Genomic DNA, 25,186 nt, shown 5'->3' with positions numbered 1-25,186 from the left:
ATTCTTTAGCTCATCACCATTATCATGTTCCTTTTTAGGTTACTGAGTAACATAAAGGTCCAATGTTTATAGTTGCTTTGCATTGCCCCCTGTTGTACTGAAGGTGATATTACACACTAGCCCATAACTAGTGTGCAGAATAGAAAAGAAAAAAACATCAAAATCCTTATGATTTGTTATCAAGGTTGATTCTACTGACTGATTCACATAAAAAATTAATACAATACAATTATTGTTAGAATTTAATGAACGAATTTGTAAAACCGAGAGACTAAGTCTTAATTGTGATAACAAGCACAAAACAGCATTGTCTATTCTAACAAGCAATATTTCAACTAACAAAGTAATAAATAATAAAATAATTCTAAAATAATAAAAAATCCACTTACTAGTTAATTCATGCCTAATTGAAATTCTGTTAGTTTGGGACAAATAAATTCATAGCCTAATTTGAGTTCCTCAAAACTTAATTTGTGATATGTTTCTTCCTTCCTTTTTTATTGACATGTTTTTACACTTTCACTGACACCCATGTCCCTTTTTAAGTGCATAGTCTTCTCCCCAGTGTCCATCCTGACCTGTCTGCTTGAAACACATTGCTCATGAAGGACACTGTGAGATCAGTACAGTTAGTCTCTACTTCACCATATATGTTTGATTCAGACCACTGTGGATTTGTGACGAATAGTTGAATTTCAGTTATATGTGATCTAGCAAATCAAACAAAAGATAAACTTTACTGCTAACATTTTATTCTCAGATTCATCAGAGTGCAGCTGTAATGTAACATTTCAGAAGAACATAAATTGCTGCCTTTTATCTCTTCATTTCTCTGTTCCTCTTGCCCCCCCCCCCCCCCCCCTCCCGCCCTTCTGTCATCATAGCCACCCTACTTATCTTCTCCCTCACTTTCACATTTTGCCATCAGTCAGGTCTGGTTGTTTGGTGTGTGTTTGGCTGTACTACGGCTGAGAGAGACAGAAAATCAAATAGCTTGAAATCAGAAACCCTCCGACAAAAGAGAACATAAGGTAAGCTCTTTGAAAGTTTTTCAGTTACATGTTTAACATCCACTGGTCTTTGAATTGGTGTTTATCCCTTTGTAAATGTGATTTTTCATGTTATAAGAAAAACATGCTTGTTTTTAACGTCCTGAATAACGTTATTTAACTTTATTTGCAAAGTTGTACTATATTTGCACAATAGATTTACTTTGCTCTATTTTATAACTTATGCCAAAAGGCTTGTGAAATGTTGAAGCAACATGCAACAGTGACTCAAGCAATTATTTCCACATGATATTTCAGCACACATGCCACTAAAGATGAGATTCAGTTGGCTGTGTGCATGTTTTTTCTTATTATAAAAGACAGTCGCTGCATCCACTGCTACTTGTTAACGGGGCAATCATTCTTTAAGAATGACTATTTTGGCAAATACAGCAGTCTGTCAGTCATTTTCACTGCAAGTGAGAAAAGAGAAACCCTGAGGTGGTGTAATATATTCACTTTGCATGCACTCATGTGGCCCAGAGTCAAATTGAGAAATATTGTCCATCAAGTAAGTAATTTACTTACATGACTTATGCCTACATATATTTTTGACCCTTTCATAAGGCACTGTCATCTTCGTGAGGAAAAACAAAAACAGTGGGCACTGGAATCAGTTTAAAGGGGAAAAAAATGGAAAAGGCACCAAAAAAGGACATTGAGACCTAGTTTTCCCTTCGGTCTATGCCTGATGATAAACATTTAACCTGCATTAAATGTGGCTGTATGAAATGGTTTTATGTATTCTGTGTTTCTATGCAGCTTTATAAACCTTTTTTTTAATTTTTTTTTTCAATCAAGATTAGCCTGATTTACATGCATTTTATGGTTTGGTCATGTTATATAAAAGATATTCCTCATGTTTAAGCCACTCCTTGCAATCATTTATAGAAGACAATTAGTTTAAACAAATCTAGTCATATCAGTTTCACACAATGTGTTCCAGCTATGGATTGTATACAGGTGATGCACTCATCCAGCCAATTATTCATCTCTTGGTTACCTTCGCCCACCAGTTAACTGCCCAGTTTAAATACAATTCAGTGTTGTACCAAAAGGGGGAAGTCTTTCTTTACCCTTTTAAATTATGATAACAGGAAAATACGTCCTGATCTACAGGAAGACCAGTGTGTTACAGTAAAATGCCAGTCAGTCACAATGAAATTATGAGTCGAGTATTCACGAGTTTTTAAAATATAGAGGAAGAAAACATCACATACACCCTGTGATTATCTCCCCCAATATCCTTATCAACTGATTCTGAAATGATCATGTTTGCACGTACCTCAATAGAACTTCTGTCTCGACTCAGAAATGTCCAAGTTCCTTTTAAATACCAATGTCAATACTGACAATGAGAAAAACAGTAATCACATTTTATACTTTACCACATATATAATGATATGAAAACCTTGTTGATAAAATTGTTTCATATTTAATGAAGAACTTTCCCATGGACTGTTTTAAAGATAATTTACTTTATTTTTTAACTACACTTACCATTAGCTCAGAGGGTAACAACTGAAATGGAGGAATGGGAGGTTCCTACTTCTTTATCGGCTACTGAAGCTAAAGGTATGCAGTCACACATACAACTTTGTCTATTCTGAATTACAATAAAGATGTCCACTGCAGTGTCAGTTCAATTGTTTACTAAGACTTGTTATAATCTGTGTTTTTTGTCACAGCTAACTGGTCTTGTGAGAATCTGGAATGCTACATGGTCCTCGTGGAAGCAGAGAAAACAGCCATTGGCGCCATCTGTTTCCTGGCAGGTCCTATCACATTGCTGGAAAATGCACTCGTGCTGTGGGTGATCGCTGCCACTGCCACCCTACGGCGGCGGCCTTCATATTTGTTCATTGGCAGCCTTGCTCTGGCTGATGTCTTTGCCAGTTGCTTCTTCACCACCAGCTTTCTGGACTTCCACCTCTTTCGTCGCAACGATGGCTCCACTGCCTACCTCTTCAAATTAGGTGGTGTTACAATGGCCTTCACTAGCTCAGTGGGCAGCTTACTGCTGACAGCTCTGGACCGCTATCTCTGCATCCACCAGGCCTCCAGATACAAAGTTCTGCTGACCCGCAGGCGAGCACTGCTTAGCCTGCTGATTCTATGGAGCACTACCACCTTCATATCCTTCTTGCCTTTGATGGGCTGGACATGTTCCACAGGCCTCACCCCACCTTGTTCTCGTCTTTTTCCTTACATCAACCAAGGCTATGTGGCCTGCTGGACCAGCTTCATCCTGGTGCTACTGGCTCTTATTCTGTGGGCTTATGCTCTCATTCTTTGCAAGGCTCACCGTCATGAATCCTCCATGACCAGCTTACAGACAGCAGCAGGGACAGGCCATGCTCGCATGAGGATGGATATTCGGCTGGCTCGTACCTTTGGCTTGATCTTGCTGATACTGGTGAGCTGCTGGCTTCCTGTACTTTCCTTCATGCTAGCTGATGTTTCTGTGCGCTTGTCCGACACCCAACAGAGGGCCTTCGCCTTTTGCAGCACCCTCTGCCTGGTCAACTCTGCAGTCAACCCACTGCTATATGCCCTCCGCTGCCGAGACTTGAGAGTTGCTCTTCTGCAGCTGCTACAAAGGCTGTGTAAGACTCGAAGGTGTAAAACACTGACAGAGGATTTAACCCTATCATCTGGTGAAGACAAGTTTAGTGCTTCATGCGAGGTTGAGATGCCCAGAATCAGAACCCCCCAACTTAACACAGTCTCAGAAATGGTGAGCAGCTGAAATATAAAATGATGGAGGTGAAAAATATAAAATGACAGAGAGATGTCTGATGTTTATGCCTTATGCTGGCAGTGAGGAAATTTCAGTCAACTTTACTGCAGATTAAGAATCAAATCCACAAAACCCAATAGTAGCATTCATTAAGCACAAATTATTAGAGCTGGCTTAACTAGGCTTTTTGAACAAGGGTATTTTGCTAAAAAATATTGATAAGTCTTAAACAAAAAGACCTAAAAGCCAAATGAAAACATATGACACAGAGTTTTTAAACACAGTCACATGTAAAAAACAGTGTGTGTAAGGAAAAACATCAGTGAATAGTTTCTCATCACATATTTTAATCGTAAGAACAATATACTGTTAGATTATGGTACACCTTTATTACTATTACTGGTAAGTAAGATTAATGTTATTATTTCAGAATATAGTTAGTTGCTTTCAAGCATAAATTAGTTTTGTACAGCATTTTGTGATAATAACAAGGTCTGAAAGGACTATTAACTAATATAAATAATAATAGACTATTAGATAACTAATAACAAATTCCAGTAGAAATGCATTCCTAGGTGTTGGTTTAAGTCAAACAAAATTTCATCATGTGTTGGGCTTTTTTAAGTGAAATGATGTAATGTGGCCATGTAACTCATAACCTCTGTGCCTCCAGTGTCAGTGATTTAATGCTCTCACAGCTATGAAATAGCATCCTGTGAATTGAGCTGCTGACATAAATTTTGGATCCACTATTATTTGTATTTGAGTGTCTAGAAACAGAGGTCCCTGGGGATTGCCTATATGATCTGCACATGAATGCCAGGACTCCACAAAAGCCCTACGCATGGGAGGATTTCACTCAGTGTTCACCACATGCACCCAAGTCCCGTATACAGGACACACATCAGCAACTAAACAAGCACAGAGACTAGAACAGTCTTTGCAATAATGAGGACGAGCAGCTGCAGTAAAACATATCCTCACAGGGACTTCATCTTACAGCGGCAAATTGTTGACGCTTGCTGGATACACAGGGAAGAACACGGTTCAACAATTGTATCAACTGATTAAAATAATATTTGACCATTCTCTGTTTTGATTCTTTATGTATTTATTTTCACAGAAATTGCAACAAATAGTCTTATTCATCTTATCATTTGTCAAGTGACAAAACAGTTTGGCAGACCAGTGTTTTTGATGGTCTGTAAATGTCTCACAGTGTTACCACTGCTGCCAGAAGTCACATGCAGAATAATGGAAGTTTGCCATATCAATGTTAGATATGACAAATAAGAAAATAAATATGAAATTTGTGAAAAATACACGTGACTTTTAATCTCGGTGAAAAAGGACACAATTTGCCTCACCCCGGACTCAACAGAGTTCATTTAGTACTTACTGGTTTATCTTATGTGGAGGGGACATGCACATGATGTGCACATGAAATAAACTGTCACAGCCACAGAGACATCCAGTGTGCAGATTAGATTTGATTGCTTTATTCACTAACTATATAGCAGGAATCAATTTAATGTTTACTCCACAAAAATAGACAAAACAAGGTAAAGAAAAAGAACCACCACACACATCATAACTAAAAAGATGGTTAAAAACCATGATTGAAAACCATGCATGATGGCAATTTTAAGTCTCTTTAAAATCTATTTTGTTCTGTGATCAGGCAAAAAAGAGAAAAAGGGAAAAGGCAATTACTAAAATACCACAGTTAAGAAGTACAGATCACAATGAACAACGCACACACACACACAAACATTAACGCAACATGAAGACTTTGCAGTCTGAAAAGGTGTAGGCTGGAGCTCCAGTTTGGTGGGCCTACGCTTTTTTCTTTCTGGCATTAGAACTAAATTTAAGCAAAAAACAGTATCCACTATTTGACCATACTGTCAATCTGGCTGACTGCTGCTCATTTTAACAAGTTTCAAAGACTTTAATTTAATACACAGTGAGTTCGTTCATGGCAAAAGGTTTATTATTATTATTCTAACATTTTTTTATTTCTCATGGACTCAATTTCTGGTCATTATCACCTAACTTCAGCTACATATATGTATATATTTATATACATACACACACGCGCGCGCGCGCACACACACACACACACACACACACACACACATAAATATATATTTAATGTAATAAATTAAATGTAAATACTACACAGACGGCAAATACATAATAAAATGTACCATTGCTGTGGGAGGTTAAAGTTTACCTGGTGTCATCTTTAATCTTCCTGAGTTACCTGACCACCACGACCAGTCGACGTCTCGTGAACCTTCAATTTGAGTTCAACGGCAGGCGAACAAAAACAACAATAGGGTTACGAGGCTTTACATCGTAGCGTAAAAACGGTGAAAGAGAAAGTATTATCACAACTAAGTCAGATATATGTTAAATACTACATTAAAACAGAACAAATGTTGATGACAGTTACATTTCTAATCACTAGACAATGAACAATAAGGATTGTAAATATCTGAACCCCCCCCTCTTTCCTGTAATGGTAGGCTCAGCCATTGTGACGTTTTAAAAATTCAGCAGGCTGGCTCGGCAGTTGGCTTACTACTCCGAGAAGAAAACCCGTTGTTGTGGAGAGGAAGAAAGGCTTAACAAATTTGAGGAACGTTTAACGTATAAACCCCGACCGCTAAACCCCAATTTTTGCGGGTCGATTTTTTTATAACTTGTATTCCCTCCGTTTTGGTTAACTAATATGGCTTGCGGAGCTACGTTAAAGCGGTCGATGGAGTTTGAGGCCCTTCTCAGTCCCCAGTCTCCCAAGCGGAGAAGGTGCAATCCACTACCGGGGACTCCTGGCACTCCGTCCCCTCAAAGATGCAACCTCCGTCCCCCAGTCGACAGCCCAACGCATTCGATGTCTCCTCCGGCCATAGGAGGCGAACACAGGCTCACCCCAGGTATGAAATCAAACCAGATTTGACGTCTTTTTCTGCGTTTCAGGGTGGGTGTCATGGGGGAGGGGGTCTGGGTGGAGTGGAATGGATAGCTAGCTAGTAGAGATAATCAGAATGGGGGTTGGAAGCTAATCGTTAGCCCAGCTAAGCTAATGTCAGGAAGGGGAACGTCGTCATTAGCTAATTTACCGACACAGATAATTTTACTAATCAAAATAAATCATCAGGCTCACAGAAGTGGAGGTGGCCCTGTAGGCATTCGTTATTGGCAATTTGCCATCTCATTGTACTGTTGCATAGTTAGCTGACTTCGCCTACATACGGCAGTATTGATGTGATATGATGAAAATACTAAATTCTTGTTTAGAGAGGCTAAATACTATTTCTAGCTTTGGGTAAGTTGAATATAACTAACTATATGTCTGATGTTATCAAAGAAGTCTGCATAACATGCGGCTGTGGCATCATGGCAAATCACGCCTACTTAATACAAGAATATGACGTTAGTCTATTCAACAATTTGAAAACTGATCGGACTAAACAAAAGAACCTGCTTACACTTAAACACCTGGGTTACAGACTAGCCTGTTGGCTGTCCCAGGAAGATAAATGGCATCACAGCAGCACATCATTGCAGGCTGTTAATTAGGAGCTGCCTGGGTAATGTTCCCTGGCTTCAGTGCCACGATTGTCTTGCACTGAGGTGGGGGTTACGATTATGCACCACAACCATTTCTATTCCTAGTGCCTGGAAGGCATTGTTCATTTCTTTTATGCTGGTACTCTACTCTCCAATTGACTTTTAAAAAAGCAGCTCTGCTGTGTGCATTGGTTGGGTGTTGGGTGCGCAAGTAGACACAAGATAATTGTTTCGAAGTCTCCACTGTGATCCAGTGAAGCTTATTTTAAGTGCCAGCCATTCAGATAGGTCACATTGCTGTTAGGTTGCCCAAACCCTTAAGCTTTTTGAATTCTAAATGAAGAAAAATGTCTGTCCTTGAATTTATTTGCTCACTTCATGGCTCTGAAATAAGAGAAGATTACAGGGCTGTAATAGCACTACTACTGATGCTAAGCCAAACTGTTAACTTCTGCATTAATATTATTTGCACTCATTAGACATCGATTGGCTCTACTCAGCTCATCATAAAAGCCACCAGTTAACCGTCCTGTTGCTGTGAAGTGTATACTGTCTTGGATCTTGCCATCCTTAATTCACATTTCCAGTGGCAGTGCAGAAATCACAAATACACAGGCGCATTCCTCATTACCAGTTTTTATTGGCAAGGAGTTATTGGAGAAAACTGTTTTGATTTAGGATGGATCCACCCCCGTAATTAACCAGTGATTGTATGTTCAGTCACTCGTCTCCTCACCCATAAATCCACAGAGGTTCAAGTTTCATAAGTTCTTACTTTTTTTTTTTTTTAAATGTCAAATTGTAAATTTATTCCCACAACTTAGTAAAGCAAGGATGGGGCAAGTAATATGTTAAGTCCTATGTGTGTCCCTTCTTGTTTTGTTCTCCATGACTTCAGTTTCGGTTCTTCATTGACGACTCACTAGCAGAGGGGGTAGAATATCCTGTTGCCCTAAAAGCGAAAATGAAAAGTAAGCTTTTAGTGACGATCACTTCATTACAGGAGAGTAACAAAAGTCTTTTATTAAGTCAACAAATCATGGTTTCTGTCATTTCTACTTTTACCTTGTAGGAAAGAGTGTGTTTCATGGTGCATGTCTTTAAATCATGCTGCCGCTTGATACACATGACCTACAGAGAAAGCCAGTGTGATGCTGAGTGCATTAACCCATAGGTGCTGGTGGAGATATTATTACTGCTGGTTTCATGAAATGCTTCTGATGAACTTTGTTATGCCCATTGTCATTTGTCCAAGCTTCATACAGATTTGGGAGTGTTTTGTTTTGGAGAAGGTACTGGACAGTTCCTTGCAGTTGCTGATGATTACATGAAAAGACATACTTTATTGCCCCTGTTGTTACTCATGCTATGCCACCTGGTTTATTTTTCTTCTCCAGATTGGTGTTTATAATGTAACTATGTTGCATATACGTGCACAAAATGAATCATTAGGATCAGTGTATTTTAGCTTGTAAATTGTGACGTTACTTATGTATGAACTTCATGTTAAGATTAGAGCAGTTTGTTTCCTTTTTTTTCAGCCCTGCCTGCTTTGCAGCTGCAAGGGTAAAGTAATGTATATTTGTCTGGTGCAGAAATTAGGTCCAGATACCAGGTAATACGCTCACCTTCACCCAGAAAGGGGCCCTCATGGCATGGGAGTGGTGCTGTATGCCTGTCTTTCTGCTGTAGTTTGCCAAGTCGAAGAAGTTTTGTGTTGAGCAAAAGGTCAGCTGTCATTCCTCCTACCCATCTCTCTACCCAAACATGCTTTCCAGCTTGTCAGGTTTGCTTGTAGTGAGCAGGGCTATGTATGCAGGGGAGATGTAGGCATCTGGCAATACCAAGGTATCTTTAGGTAATTATTTCATAATGTACATATGATCAGCTACTTTGTCCCCATCTGTCTTATTCTTGTTACCAACTGGAGCTGTGGTTAAATTCCCACATATGACAGGTGAGATGGGTGTATTTTACTGACTGGCTGACTTAAGTTTATTATATTTTGGGACAGACAGGTGTTCTTAGGTTCTCAAATATAAAATGTACTGTACTACATCTCCACCATCTCATATTTGTCCAGCTGCATGGTACAAAGTTTAAACTACAACTTAATGCAAGGCTCACACCTGTGTTCCCGAGGGAGATTGATCTCTAGGTTTGAACTGACCAATAAAACACACAGCATACTTCCTGGTAGGTGGGACATTCAAAACCTACCTCCCCCTGCAGTCATGCAGCAATGGACAGACTATGAGTCAGCTTTGTTTTCTCTTCACCATCGTGCCCAATCTATCTGTCCGATCTCATGGCATATTCACTGTTTGGCCTACGTGTAAGCCTTTTAGCCGAGGTTCACTCCCCTGGTTCCCGGAAGTCTCAGAGATTGATTACTTGGCCTGGTTGTGGTACAGTTATTGTTGCCAAGCTCCGCCCACAGTTGAGCTGATAGGCAGCAGAAGAGGGTTCTTATTTGTCATTCAGACATACTCACGAGTACTAATGAATGTCCAGCGTTTTTTCACTCCCATTAGTCAGAAATAAAAATGTCTTAATGAATGCAGCAGTAATCTCCCATATAGGAAGTGCACATTCAGGTGCTATTCAAGTGGTGCTATTCATGTGAGACTGTTGGGTAAATTCCTTGTCTGTGTTCAGAGACTCAACTCTGGAAATGCAGTTTAGTCACATCAACAACAAATAATAGAATACTCCTGAATTATGGTACCTGACTAAGTTAGTTTTGGATCCAGAACCTGTCTATTTTATTATTATTCCTGGTTCGAAAGGAGGGTTTTCTAGGGGAATCCGGTAAGCAGTGGTGGAAAACTCTGCAACTCCATACTACCTTATTTAAATGATCTCTACCTGTGTCCACACCCTAAATTTCCCTTTTAGCTGGTTTGTTCAGACAGGGCAACCACCTGTAATTTAGTCAGTTTTTTCATTCATTGTAAAAATCTGTAGATTATATTATTAAAATATCTCTACAGCAGATGCAGCTGGGACTATCATGTTGTGGCAGTTTCAGTTAATCTGCTGGTAATTTTTTAGGCTATATGTTACAATACTGTGAGGAATTTTCAAGAGCTGAAGATCTTCACACTTTTTTGGCAGATCTACATTCAAAAACCCATGACATAAAGACAGCCGTTCTTCACATTGGAGCAGCAGGAACCTGTGAATGTTTATTTTGCAATGATAAGTGGCTTAGCTGAATGATTGATTATCAAATGACTGAGTTTTTATCCCAGTGCTAGCTAAACACAGTGTCAGATTAGAGTTCTGTTTTATGATGGAAGGGATCAGAGACCACAACACAGCACAAGGAGGAGTCGCTGTGAAAGCAGCAGTTCAAAAATGCATGGCCACATATGATATGGCTTTCTTCAAATGACTCTGTGGAGAAGACGCGATCCACACATCCCAAACATGCATACTGATGAGTGGGCTGAAGTGGCAGCATGGCTTCTAGCTGTCTCCCCACCCAAGTTAAATGAGGCACTGATCCCCAAATAGAGCTGCAACATGTACAAAGATGTGGTGCATTTATGAATAATGTCTCCTCTTTTGTTTTCTGTTTGAGGCCATGGTATTTTTCTAGTACTTTTTGGGACAGTAACTGTGTAATTAGGTTTGTGTGTACAGGCCATGATCCATGTTTAGGCTGTGTTAACACTGGGCAGCAGGGCAGCACAGGGTCGATCCTAAAAACACGAGTAACCAACAATGGGATTTCATTATTAGTCAACTTTCCCATTTATTTATCAATTAGTGTAGATGAAGACAGCAAGAAATCCAAAGACAGTTAACTGTCACACAGATCTCTACACACAAATCCGTTGCCCGTTGCACATCCATAAAAACTCAATCTGTACAACCACTAAACTGCCTTCAGAAAAATGAGAATCTTTTAGTTTTGTTACTACCCAGTGTAGAACTGACTTATGTTGCATGAGCCTTTTCACCATTTTCGCTTGGCATGAGGTTGAAATGTTTGGGAAAGAAGTCAAAGTGATACCATAACTGGATCAGAAAGTGTCTCTTAATAGAGCTGTGGGTGTGTTTATTATAGCTGTAGCTGGTATGTTAATTTCAAAATTCTCCTTCTTGCAGAATGTTTTTTACTTCTTTTGTAAGCCCATTTTAGTTTGAGTGTTAGCACAGAGAAATTGAGCATAGCTATATTTACGAGCAGTGTGGATGACTGGATTTTCTATAACAGCCCCTGTTCATACTGGAATACATTCAACATTGTCTCAATGTGGCTGTGGTGGGTGTAGTATTGAAAGAACACACATTAAAGACTAAACCAATAGAAATACACACAGTCTGTTTCCTGTTTTGAAGAACTGTTAAATTGCTTAATTACAAAGAAATATTCTGGTACAACCACGACTAGATATTGCCAATATTTCTAAGGCTCATCTGTTCTGTTTTTGACTTGTTCCTATTTACTCACTACAGAGCAGATCTTCCAGAACCTCCGTCAGGAGTACAGCCGGATCCAGAGGCGGCGGCAGCTGGAAGGAGCCTTCAACCAGACTGAGCCCTGTAACTCCAGTGACGCCCCCAGCCCCAGTTCCTCTCTCAACGCTCCAAGCTCCCCACCAGGTAAGATCATACATATACAGTAAATTCTGCACAAACCTATGCCCTATTTTTTTACAGTAGCCACAAATTCCACAGGTAGTAATGGTGCAAGTGCAATGATGATGTTTACCGCCTGAACTACCCTGACCTGGTGTGATAGCTGATATCAAAACCATCAAACTAACAACAAAGACATCTTTGTTGGCCCGGTTTTGGGCTGTTAATAAACTCAACATTTACAAATGTGAAGGTCATTTGTTCTGCAAGGCCTTCTAACAAACTGTTGCCTGGACCCATATGACGAACTCAGATCTCAAGGCAGGCTCATCACAAGGGCAGAGAGATTGTGATTCCAGATATGAGTTTGAAAGATTTGTAGTTGTCTGTGCCAAATCCAACCTGCTCCTGTGTTTCTCATGAGAGCTCAGCACTATTTTCACAGAATACCATTGCATGTAAAGCATGTGTTGTAGGCAAGCAGTATTTCATGCTTCATGTAAACAAGTAAAACTTACAGTAAGTTAATTGTGTTAATAAGTGTTGTGGGATATTTTACATTTACTGTTTTACTGTGAAGAGCTTAGAAGTAACAAGAACATGCAATATTTTTCTTTGTAAAACAGTTAATAGTCCATCTTTTGTTTGCATGTTGCCCATATTAAAAAAAGTACATAACATAAACATATGTTATTATTCATATTGATAAACAAGGTTTACTTTGTTGGTTTTTGTGCTGCAATAACAGTGGAGCAGTATGATGTGTTAAGCACAGCTTGGCAGTTAAGATGTTCAGGCTCCAGTAATTTCCCCCCACCTAACTCTGAACGGCCTCATAGATCACTGACTGCACTGTTACTAGCCTGGCCTCTTTCTGTCTGAGGCTGCCATTAAACCTTCACCGCTCTGCCATCCTCTGCTGTGATTTACAAACATTTTAGTCTGAGCCGCTCATAGCAGACCTCAGACGCTGCTGAATCAACTAGCTAAAGCTGGCTTCAGTTGTACTGTGACAAACGTCAGGGGGATTCAAGGAAAGGAACCACAGTGCTGCATGACCCTGTTGGTCCTGCAGAGGTGAGGGGACGACATAAAGCAAAGCTCTAAATCTGTACTTGGCTGTGCATCTATTTCAGGAGAGAGGATGTTTGTCACTGTGACTTATCACTGTGCTGGAGATATGATGATTCAGCCTTTTTATAACTGAACTGACCTTGTGTTTCTCAGGTGCCTCAAGGAAGGACCAGCCCTCGTTTACACTGAGGCAGGTCAGCTACCTATGCGAGCGCCTGCTCAAAGACCATGAGGAGAAGATCCGGGAGGAGTATGAACAGATCCTTAACACAAAGCTCGCAGGTAAAAATCTTTGGCTTATGAGTATCTTTTGACGTCATAGCTGATAATGTTTGCAGCATCCATGGTTTCCTCAGAGTTTATAAAGATTAAGATTGCATTGTAAATTCAGCTGCAGTGAGCAAGTGCAGTAAAATTCAGAATCATTTGTTAAGCAGCTAAAAAAAAAAACACTACTGTATGTCAGTTGGAACGATGCATGTAAATTTGGCTATATTGAGACAGGTGATCGCAGAGAGCAGAAAACTAAACAGGTTTAACTCGCTGAGACAAAGCAGTCTTCACAGAAGTTTGTTGTGATGTGCAGTTTTGTGGAGAAAAACAGATCTAGCAGTTCCTGTTAATCAGGTGTTTCAGTGTTTTATGAAAAGACTGAAATGCTTGTGTGGATATGTGCAAGTCATTTTCCTCTTAGTTTGGATGCAGTATCAGTCCTGTGTCCCATCTGGTGTTGGACTATAGCATACGCCTTCACCCCTATTTTCTTCTCTTTCTAGAACAATATGAATCTTTTGTGAAATTTACACAAGACCAGATTATGCGAAGATACGGAGCCCGGCCTGCGAGTTGTAAGTTATCTTAAACCACCATTTTGTTCAGAAAGTACATATTTCTGGTTTGATCAGGCTTTAGAGTAGAAAAGGATGCTATGATGGTTATTGTTTCTGACTGTCAATCATTTTATGTGTTTCAGATGTCTCCTGAACTCACATGGATCTGATTCCAGCTTCCTCTCACAAGATAGTTGCTCTTTTACTGCCCTCTTCCACTTGATTTTCATTTTATTTCCCTGTTTTTCCCCTTCATTTCAAACTATTTAGGTGCCATTGTTTATCCACTTTTTAATGCAGAAGTTGATTTCTTACTTCGAAACTATTGCTGCTGGCCAATACTTAGAAGAATCTGAAAGAGAAGCTCTGTATGAAGCCCATCCTTTTTTGTCCCTTTTTCTTGTTGATATGCTCTTCCTGGAAACCCTGACTAAAGCAGACGTGTCAAATCTTTTGCCGGCGCTGTAGAAAAGCTTATTGGCTCATGTGATCATTCTGTTTAATCTTCCAGCAGCTGTATTTAATGGCTCCTGCTTCTCCCACGTCTCTGCCCCCCACCAAACATTTTACCTGAGAATGTGGAATTTTTCCCTTTTGAAAAAATAAAAACATCTGTGATTAGTTTCTTGTCTGTGCTGTTTATTTTAGTTATATGGGCAATAGCCACAATGGTCTCATCTCAAGATTAATCTTGTAGTTGATCTGGGGGTTTTAATTGTGTTATAAACTTCTGTTGGCAGATGAATCGAAAATTGTGTTGTGGAAAGTCAAGTTACTGTTTTTCTGATCCTATCTTCCATTTTTTGCCTAGAGATTTAAAAGTTCATTCATTCAACAGTACTTGCAGAGATGAACAATATAGTTACTTTTAATTATCGATTCATTGTTTACATCACTTTTAAGCAACAATACCACACGAAATGTTTTAAAAATACGTCTTGTTTATGTGTAGGTTACATGTTGGTGTATTTTATTTGCAACAGTTATCGAAACGTTTAACACAACAGCGGGCTCTAGCGCCACCTGGTGGTTTCAATGAAGAGCAGGTATTTAAATGAAAAAGACTAGCTTTCGTGCACTTCACTGAATTAGATATTTCATCTGTTTGAATATATGACACCTCGGACGAGAGATGGTGCCGTGTATCGGTCGGCTGTGTGGGTGTCACAGTGAAGCAGCTCTGGGTAATGAGAAGCTGCATCTGTGACGTCACAATCCCAGGTGTGGCACAGGGAAGCAGGTAAGGTGTTGTTTGCCGCACTTGTTGCAAACCTGCATCAGTCTCGCAGACCGTCGGGAAACGTATGTGCTGTGTCTGACTAGACAAGGGGAGCATCAGAGGTTAGTTTGGACAGAGGAAGGAAGTTTCCTGCCGGAAAAAGCAATGAGGGAGCTATAATTACCTCCAAGTGCTTCTTTTCTTCCGAGCTCACAGGACGGTCGGTTTGAAGACGGGGCTCGCTCCGCGGGGTTTCGTCGGACAACATGGAGGAATGGTGTTGAAAACGGATGTTCAGTATTTTGAGCCTCGACACAGTCTGTTCACCTAAGCTCTTTTCACCTCGCACCTTGGACTCTTTCAGTTAGTTTAGGCCTGTTTATGCGTTTGGGGCCGCCTGGAACCACCTGCACTCTTCCTGGTGAAGGTCTAGGTGAGTAGGCTCCGTGTTTCTGGAAGCTGAAACAGATGCATGTAAACTTTACTGTGGTGAGTAGACTGCGTTTGGATTTTACTGAAAGTTTGAAAGCCCGAAATCTCCAAACAGCAAAATCAGCAACGCCCAGTAAACAGGAAGAGCCAGATAATAGACCACTGCAGCTCAGCTTACTGAAGAATAAGAAGGTAATGGTAGAAATCATATAACCTAACTAATGTACTTAAAAAACAATGTTTAAGATACTTATACATTGAGTTATTATATTTTATGATACTTAGTACTTTTCTAAATTTTGCTGGCATATATTGTACTTTTTACCACACTACCTTTATTTTACAGCTCACGTTACTTTGTAGCTTTCTATTAACATAAATAAAATCAGCTAATAATTTCCCGATGTTAAGATGAAAATTTATGAAAAAAATAAATATGTTAATACACTTATTTAAGTAAAAGATCTCAATACTGCTTCCACTGTAATCAGGCTCTACCAGTTTATCTCCAGTGAAGAAAATATGTAAATTTCGGCCTATTTCATGTTTCATGTGTAAATTTTTTTTAGAGTCTTACTAAAGGAGTGAGATTTGAAATACATCTAAAAGTGTTTATAAAAAATAGTGTTTATAAAGTTCCTTATGGGGTGGGAGAAAATACTCCATTACAAGTGAAAAACATAGGTAAGTCCTGTATCACTGCATATGTAAAATGTATATCACATAGTATAACTTTTCTAATAACTCAGCTGAGAGCTTGTTAATGGGTGCAATATGCAAATACAGAAATGTCTGTTGTTTCACTAGTCCAGGAAATTAACAACTCAACTATAAAAATCCTTTCAACATTATCCACAATGGCCACGTATACACAGAGATATTAAAGTGATAGCTACCACAGTATACACGGTATATCGAGGTCTCTGATGGGGGACAAATGCATAACATACCCAGGTAAATATCATCATATTAACCACTGCAGCAGTCATAGCATATGGTCTGGTCTGCAGGACTGCAGCAGTGATGGAAGACGTGGACATCGAGCAGCTGGAACCGTTACCTGTGGACCGAAATGGGAGAAGGCTTAGGAGTGAAGACCAACCTGATGTTGGTGACAGGAGTGTGGGTTGCTCTGAGAAGTTCCACCGTTTTGTCTCCAAATGGATGCTTCCAGAAGACTTGCATGACGCATACTTGGAACGTGCTAACTGCTGTCCACCCCCAATCTTCATCATCCTCATCAGTATTGGAGAGGTATCTCTGCCCTGACAGTACATGGCAAACATACCACATGTCCCCTATATTTGGCTTATATGCTGACACATATGCTGTGACTGTATTTAGTAGAGCAGATGCTCAGGTGAAGTTATGGAACTGGTGCATCTTTTAATCATGATGTTTCAGGACAGAATTCCTAATTGACTGTTTACAGCTACAGTTTTTGAAAAATTGTGGCTTTCACAAACAGAGGGGACACTGGGGAGCTCTTGTACAGCCTTGAGCACTCATTTCTGTCTTTCTCAGGAGAAAGGACAGACATGCTGTGTTATTTCAGAGTTCCCTTGCTTTCTATTTATACAGATGGAAGTGTTTAGACCTGTGAGATTCTTCATGTATCCCCCATACATGTCTTCATAAAGAATACATGAACTGATATGTCTAATTTTTTTCTCCCATTGTTGTTTGCTCACCTGCTTTGGGAAGATAGTTAAACTCATTTGACTTGGATTTCTTATTTTAACTTTTATGTATGTTCTCTGTCGTTCATCAGCTGGCAGTGTTTATCTACTATGCTGTGTGGAAGCCTCAAAAACAGTGGGTGACCCTGGATGAAGGCATCTGGAAGAGCCCCCTAAGCTACAAGCCTGAATGCAGGCAGGAAGCGTGGCGTTTTATCTCCTACATGTTTGTCCATGCCGGGTCAGTGAGGACAAGGCTCCTAGATATTGTAGTTACATGATGAAAGCTTGAGTCAGGCTAAAAGTGGACAAATTCCCACAGACACTTTAGAGCACAGTATTTTAGTGAAGCTCCTAATCTTTGTGGGTCTTCTGATGCTGTCAGTGGTGTTGATTCATTTCTGTGGTCATTCATAGACTGCAGGTTGTGACTGCTTCACCTCTTTGTTTTTAGGCTTTTATGAATCACACCTCATTGCTACATTACTTAATTCTGTGGTTTTGAACTGCTGTACCAGTAACTTCTGCACATTGCAGTTACAACAAATGCAAGTCGAGTACCATTAATGTCAAAAGAAATCTGCCACATTGCAGTGTTTCCTTTTCAAAGCAATTTCTAGACGTACATAGAGGCCAGACAGACTGAAACTCTGTCAGAGAATGGTAAAGGACTGTCATTTTGGCGAGCAACATTTCTCGAAAATCATGAGTATATAAGCCACAGGAAAACCAAAAATCATGACTACACACAGGCACAGGAAAACTGCATTAGCAAAGAGGAACAACGGTCACAGTTACTTGCCAGAACTTAACTGAAACACACCAAACAGGATGTTTGCTTAAAGGATAAGGCTGGAGATATTCTATTTCTTACTGTCATCAAAACCTACGAAAACGACAGATAGGCAAATCATTGTTAAAGCAAATTCCTCATAATGCCAATTTCTCTCTGTTGTGGTCCCTCATTGTTGTCCAAAAACTTAAAAATATACATAGGAGCCACAAATTGCAGTGGATGAGATGATCCTGTGTTAAAGTGTAAATGGGACCTGTAGTTTATTTTCAGTAAATCCCATAGACTGCCTTGCTGCCTTAAATATTCAGTAGAATAGCAACTATGTATTAATCTGAAAATAGTCTGCAACAATACTAACATTTGTTTAAAAACCCCAATACCCAGCTTTCTGAGATAATCATGTTGTTTTTGTTAAAACAATTACATAATTTGGGACCTGTTCTTAAACGGTAACATCTTTAGCCAAACACCTAAGACTAAGACTAAGTGTCAGATGAAATTTCAGAAAAACACTGCTCTTAACATTTTAAGATCCTACATCATTTTAAATGACTAGTCAAAGTTAACAGTGTATCCTACTTATTCCTTCTGTCACTCCAGTGTGCAGCACATTGTGGGCAACCTGGTGATGCAGCTGCTGCTAGGTATCCCACTGGAACTGGTCCATAAAGGGTTTGAAGTGGGGATGGTTTACCTGTCTGGTGTACTGGCAGGTAAGAAAAAACTGTTTCTGTCTGTCATCCTTTCCTCCTCAAATGCAGCAAACAAAACCTTTAAAGTGCTAAGTTAGCTGGACATAATCAGTGTTTGTTTATGCTGTACGTTTTTCTGTGTTAGAACAAGTCCTGGCTGTTAGAAATGCCACTGATGATAAAGCTGATTATATTTGTGGCTGTTTCTCCTCAGGCTCTTTAGCCAGCTCCATCTTTGATCCTCTTAGTGCCTTGGTCGGGGCTTCCGGGGGTGTATATGCCCTAATGGGAGGCTACTTTATGAATGCAGTGGTGGTAAGTTTACATATACACTTAACTGGAGAATTGCTTACTGTGTGTTTGGGCTGCATTTCAGCCTAAAGTATTCACTTTGTTGTTTATGTATGACATGGGTTTTGGGTTGTGACTGTAGTTTGGATACAATTCTTATTTCACAACTGTGCTATGATTACCATTGTGACCACAGTGGAACGGAAAACCCCCAAACCTAGTTTTATATCTCCACATGATAGTACTGTAGTTAGTATTTGTAAATAAAAATTGACATACAAAGAAAATTGTTGGTTTTTAGTGTATATTTTCAACCAAAACATTTCCAAAGAAAGGATAAGGCTTTCATTTTCTCTGATGAATACATACAAATTGAACTTTTAAAAACTACATTTCCTATGCTGGTCCAAGTCATTGTCAATAGAGCTGTAACAATGAATCAATTAAGTAACTGAGAAAACTCATTTGAAACTGTTTTGATTATCTATATTCGTTTTAGTGATTTTCAAGTAAACCTTAAACATGCTGATGTCACCTACTCTGTTTCATATGCAATAGTGCAACAAATATCTTTGGGTTTTGGATTAACTGTCTGACAACAAATGACATTTGAAAATGTCAGTTTTGAAGTGGTAACAGCAACATTTGCTGTTTTTTGACATACAGGCAAAATATATATTCACAGCCAGAGCCGTCAGATTATTCAATAATGAATGTAACCATATTCAAGCGATAGCATTGTATGTTCCCCCAGTTCACTCATATTTTCTGAATAAATATATTTATGGTTTGTTATGTCTTTTAAAGGAATATTTATGTTACTGTAGTGCTGAGCACCAGTTATATGTCATTGTTTTTGTTTTCAAGTATGCTGTCCTACACGCAGACCTTTGCTGTGTCCATCCATCCATCCATCCATCCATCCATCCATCCACTTTCTATACCCACTTATTCCTTAACCAGGGTCACAGGGATCTCCTTTGCTGTGTTATCAGGCTAATTTTAGTTTTATGCACTTTGGTAGTTGAAAGCGTTAAAGTATAATTTCCTACAGCCACTGACTTTTAATTCACAGAATTTCCGAGAAATGCTTCCTCTCCTTGGAGTGTTTCGTATCATCGCCATAGTGATTATTGGTAGGTTCTCCGGGGTGTTTTGGCCTATTTGTTTTTGCCATATTTCATATAGTTGTGCTTCAAACTGTTAAACTAAACACTGTTTTCTTATTGCAGTCATGGGAGATTTTGGATTTGCCTTCTACAGAAGATTTATCAGTGATGATGCTGGTTTGAAGGTAAGGAGGAAAAAAAAAGTTTTGCTCAACTTTTTGAGACACCAAAAGACCTTAAGAGCAACCCAGTTAATCCAGCTAACCTCCCCCGAGCTGACAGTGTTTGGTGATGTCTGTTTACTTATGGCTACAGATGAGATCAGCAGCTCTTGTTAGGACTTGAAAACTCAAGTAAATACCTACACTGTACATCCACACAGTGTTTATGCCGTCTGCTTCTTTTTTAATCACCTCAACTAGAGTGTTGAACCTTGTCTGTTGACCACATATTTTCACTTTTGAAGAATAAAAATACTGAAAGGAAATAGTTTCTTCTTCCAGTCTTTTTCCAACTGCTTACTAGGCTCCAAACACCTTATTCCCTCCCCCACCTTCTTGCCTCCTTTTCCTTTTCCCTTACTATTCATCTGTATTGGCTGCGCAACTGGTCCTACAGGTTTTCTGGTTGTCGACCACAGTGTGGGGGGTGTTGCATGGCAGAGAATTGCTTACTGTGTGTTTGGGCTGCATTTCAGCCTGAAGTATTCACTTGTTGTTTATGTATGAGATCGGTTTAGGGTTATGACTATAATTTGGATACAATTCTTATTTCATAAAATGTGCTATGATTATGTTTCTGTGACCACAGTGGAAAAGGAAACCCCCAAACCTAGTTTTATATCTCCACATTTTAGCACTGTGGGTAGTATTTGTAAATAAAAATTGACATATAAAGAAAATGGTTGGTTTTTAGTGTATATTTTCAACCAAAACATTTCCCCAAAAAAATGACAAAGCTATCATTTTGTCTGATAAATATGTACAAATTTAACTGAGGGTCTCTGTTCAAATGATCTTTGATGATTAGTCCTGAAGGCAAAATCTGAGACCTGACTTCAAACGTTTCTCCTCTCAGGTGTCTTTTGTGGCTCATTTTGGAGGAATTGTGGCTGGGATGACTGTTGGCTATGTCTTCTTCAGCGCTTACAACACAAAGCTACTGAAAGATCCACGTTTCTGGTTGTGTATAGTAGGCTACATAGCATTTGTGATCTTTGCTGTGCTCTTTAACATCTTTCTCTCACCAGCACCTTAAGACCACAAAGCTGCACTCTCCTACCTTTTACTAAACACTAAAAGCCTTAATGTTACACTCAGGGAGATGTCTTTAATTGATGTGTTTCAGAGAAAAATGGCTCTGAAAAGTTTAACTTTTAAATCAGATTCTTGTTTTTAAAGCTTGGATTTTGAGTTCAAGTGGAATGGTGCCCCCTGCTGTTTATGTGCAGCATTACAGCAGGCATAAGTTTGATTTTTAGGCAAAATTAATAACATTCCTTAAAAAACTGAATACTTTTAAACTGACATTTTGTTATTTTATATTTTGTCTAATGATTTTGGTGTTTTTTTCTGTTTGTAAGACTTTTGATCTTATATTTTTGTAACATCATCATCAAGAAATTATCATACTGTTCCTTTTTTGTTATTTTTCTTGAGTAAGAAATCATACCTAGACTGTTTATGCTCATCTTTGCTTTTTTTGTTTGAATCATCCTGGACTCATACTTTCCCAGTATTCTTTAACATGTGTTACACAAGGTGGAATCCCTCAGCACATTAAACCTGAAATGCAATGTTGATATGGTTGATATATCACATTTGTTCAGATGTGTTGTATGACACCACTACAATGTTGACATTACTGCCTGAGAGCTGGTTTAATGTCTAGGTTTGGCTTAATACCAGATTATTGTTTTAGTTACATCCTGTCAACAGGATGTAGATAATTGCATGTTGAGTTGTAAAACTTTTGTATTGTTTTTATCTCTCAAAATACAAACGCCCAGTTTTTGGGAATGCCATAACTCCTTAGTAAAATAAAACTGTGACTGATATTTTAGAAGTCTCTCCTTTAACTACAGAGAAATCATTGAAGGTTAATTATAAGTTATGGTTTAGTGACAATACATTTTCTGTTCCAAACGTTTATGAATGAAAACTCTTTAATATGGTTTTATGTTTAGTGTGACAGTACAAACTAATTCAAAAATGTATCATAAAATGTAACTTGTTTAAGACGAGGAAAACTATGACCAAAGACCGAACTCAGACCTCCTACAATTGGTTTTGCATTTCACAATATATGATGTACTGTATGTTCAATAAAATGTTGTCAAATGTATTTGTGAAATTGTATCTGTTTCTGCAGAGACAGGACGAGATTAGTGTCTGAATATAAACAGACTTAGCAGTAACGATGACAGCTTGCTGTTTGGTGCCACCAAGAACTCAATTACATGAATGTGATTGTAAACATACAACTGCAGCTGTTTTTAGTTTCCAACTTTTCTGGTTGAGCAGTATTGTTTTTTGTTTTTTTTTTGATACTTTCATTGTTCAGCTAAAATATTATTTTAATGGTTTGTCTGTTTAAAATCCCACTTTCTTCCTCAGCATTGTGCTGTACCTCCTGCTTCTGCATGTCCAGTGTACTATTACTTTCATAAATACCAATTTGAAACTGTTCAGCAGAAACCATGACATGACTTTCCTAATATCCCTCATCCCCTACTGGATGGTGCAGGTCATTTTCAGGTCAGATACTGAATCATTTATTAACATGACTGCTGATGGCACAAAAGAAAAAATGTTTAAGACCTTTCCAACTTAACAGGACTTTTTAATACCTTCTAAGGCCAAAATCCTGATATTCCAATAAAAGGCCTGTTTGAAACACTGCTATTCTGAAATGAGTTCAATCAGTGATAAGTCCAACAGTGTACTTTATTTTACCTGTGACCTTCATTTTTGAACCGTTTACTCACACCAGCTATTTCAAAGGTGTTGCATTATCATACATTATATTATCAGTACAATAAATGCACGTTTATCACAATGCCAGAAAAATAACATTATCAGCAATATAATCATACATTGATTATGGAACCCTTTCAAACCTCTCAACAAAAATAGCATGTCCCATGTCTTAAGACCTGACTTGTCCAGTCAAATAACAGGGTACTTTCTCAGTAAAATTATACTAAAGACTTAACAAACAAGACAAAACCTTATATACAAAGAGGTACAGAATAAGTTAGATTTTAAAAAACAAAGAAACTGAGATTTACAAAAACCTGCATGGCAATATAAAAAAATCTTGGCTTTCCACGGTGTTGGCTTAGCAGTGTTGTATTTAAATTCTAAGTGCCAGCAAAATAAACAAAAAAAAAAAAAACATTCATCAAACTGAAGTTCTGCTGTGGTGGGGTCAGCTGTCTTCTGATACAGTTTCATAATGTTTCAACTAGGGAGACAGTGGGGAAAAAAAGTTAATGAATATTAAGCACTTTAAAAAGGTATGTTGACTGAGATCATATTTATATAAAGTAATACACTTACCTTTGCTCTAAGGGTTTTGTTTTCCTCTGCCAGACGTGAACACTTCTGTCTCAGTTTGGTCACCTCCTGGTACAGAGCCTCAGTGTCTTCAGAAGCCTGGACTGAGGCACCAAGATGTTGCTTAACAAATCTGGAAGAAACGTGCTAAAGAATCTACAGAGCAAATTTAAAACAACTGTTCTTTTTATCAGGTGAATTCTGACCATGTCTTTTCATTTAATTTAAACAGTGATGGGTGGTGTCACAAACCTGACTCATGTGTTCAACTGGCTACCAAACACATAACTATTTGGGTGTGACAAGAAGTGTTCGAAAGGATACTCAAGAGCATTGCTGGGCCTTTCATGTTCTTCATACAAAGCCACAAGAACTGAAACCAAACCAAAAAAAAAAAAAGGTTAAGTGAAATGATAGAACAAAACTTCTATCAAAACTTCTGCACTTTTGTGACGTTTGATGTACTTTTCTAGACAGACAAGGCAGAATTTTATAAAAACCATTTTACATTTCTTGATGTTACCTATCAAATATTGTTGTGGTGACAGTACTAAAACTGCATTATCATTTTGGCGTATTATTAAAGTGTTGTTGTCCATTGGTACCTAAAGTGCAGCACTGTTGGGCTGCTTCTTTTTAATAGTTCTTTTTTTTTTTTTTAAGTAAAGTTTATTTCACCGTCCCTGTAAAATGTGATTCCTACAGAAAACGTGTCATACCACTGGTAAGGCTGTTAACAACACCAGCCTTCTCCAAGTATCTCCGGAACTGCTCCCTTTTGGTCCCTTCTTGACTCTGTAGGAGGAAAAAACACCCATTTTATTACCAACTGATTGCATTTAGAAAACTGTCAGGTCTAGTTAATTAGAATACCTTATGGGGGTTTGGATAACGATCTGTGTTTTAAAAATACTTTACACTTTTGTAAATACACTGATGACCCTCACCCTCCTAATTAGCACCAAGACACAGGCTAAAAAAAGCCCATTTGTGTTTGTTTTGCATCTTTGAAAAAAAACTTCCTGTCCCCATACTCATATAGCTAGCATCATTTTCTAATAGGTTTACACAAACACTGTCTGTTTTGTGTCAATTTGTGCGCTCATTTTGCGTCTACTCATACAGAGGCTCTGGTCCAGGGGCCCTACAACAACTGCAACTTACCCGGCAACTGAATTCAACAGTTTCTAGGCATGACGATGTCAGAGTTACTGACCTGGAGCATAAAACGCTGCCTTTAAAAGCGAAAACCTAAAAGTGGTCTAACCACTGAACACCTTACTCTTGCTGCTTACGACCATTAGCTCAGCTAGCTTACAGTTAACCGAGAAGTCACAATTCCTCAAGAACAGCGGTGTCAGAGAGAGCGACAGCAAACACACTTACTCTATAGTGTGCCATAATGACGAAGGCTGCAAAGTTCCTCTGTCGAATAAACAGTATGTTACTTATACTGCTTTATGTGGCAGCGTCTACTGATGAAAACCAGGCGAACTACCGGAGCCAGGAAACTTTAGTTTCGTTTACCCTCTTCGAGCAACGTGTTGAC

The 25,186-nt window shown here is 38.9% G+C and overlaps 4 protein-coding genes across 5 annotated transcripts; 3 read left to right on the top strand and 1 right to left on the bottom strand.

Annotated features, from left to right (window-relative positions):
* The first annotated feature begins 918 nt into the window (after positions 1-918).
* cnr2 (cannabinoid receptor 2) lies at positions 919-4,877 on the top strand. Its single transcript, XM_026317841.1, has 3 exons — positions 919-1,031; positions 2,556-2,624; positions 2,738-4,877. Exons 2-3 carry the CDS (start codon positions 2,576-2,578, stop codon positions 3,796-3,798), a joined length of 1,110 nt encoding a protein of 369 aa, XP_026173626.1. The 5' UTR covers positions 919-1,031; positions 2,556-2,575; the 3' UTR covers positions 3,799-4,877.
* A 1,478-nt stretch (positions 4,878-6,355) lies between these two features.
* Positions 6,356-14,483, top strand: akirin1 (akirin 1). The gene is made up of 5 exons (XM_026316950.2): positions 6,356-6,731; positions 11,836-11,982; positions 13,186-13,314; positions 13,809-13,880; positions 14,006-14,483. The coding sequence occupies exons 1-5, from the start codon at positions 6,527-6,529 to the stop codon at positions 14,014-14,016; spliced, it is 564 nt and encodes a 187-aa protein (XP_026172735.1). The 5' UTR covers positions 6,356-6,526; the 3' UTR covers positions 14,017-14,483.
* Positions 14,484-14,934: 451 nt separating this feature from the next.
* On the top strand, positions 14,935-22,354 carry rhbdl2 (rhomboid, veinlet-like 2 (Drosophila)). 2 transcript variants are annotated; one of them, XM_026316949.2, is made up of 8 exons: positions 14,935-15,705; positions 16,524-16,767; positions 17,285-17,433; positions 18,589-18,701; positions 18,895-18,995; positions 20,047-20,107; positions 20,204-20,265; positions 21,158-22,354. In XM_026316949.2, the coding sequence occupies exons 2-8, from the start codon at positions 16,537-16,539 to the stop codon at positions 21,335-21,337; spliced, it is 897 nt and encodes a 298-aa protein (XP_026172734.1). In that variant the 5' UTR covers positions 14,935-15,705; positions 16,524-16,536; the 3' UTR covers positions 21,338-22,354. The 2 variants fall into 2 exon arrangements, with proteins under 2 accessions (XP_026172734.1, XP_026172733.1); XM_026316948.2 differs by having other exon boundaries at positions 14,942-15,514.
* Positions 22,355-23,006: 652 nt separating this feature from the next.
* LOC113136285 (c-Myc-binding protein-like) lies at positions 23,007-25,186 on the bottom strand. The gene is made up of 5 exons (XM_026316951.2): positions 25,024-25,186; positions 24,357-24,432; positions 23,962-24,010; positions 23,641-23,770; positions 23,007-23,545 (listed from the first exon to the last, which is right to left on the bottom strand). Exons 1-5 carry the CDS (start codon positions 25,036-25,038, stop codon positions 23,510-23,512), a joined length of 306 nt encoding a protein of 101 aa, XP_026172736.1. The 5' UTR covers positions 25,039-25,186; the 3' UTR covers positions 23,007-23,509.

Source organism: Mastacembelus armatus, chromosome 16 (assembly GCF_900324485.2).
Source record: "Mastacembelus armatus chromosome 16, fMasArm1.2, whole genome shotgun sequence".
In the NCBI taxonomy this organism is placed as follows: Eukaryota; Metazoa; Chordata; class Actinopteri; order Synbranchiformes; family Mastacembelidae; genus Mastacembelus; species Mastacembelus armatus.
This window is presented reverse-complemented; position numbering and strand designations above follow the sequence as displayed.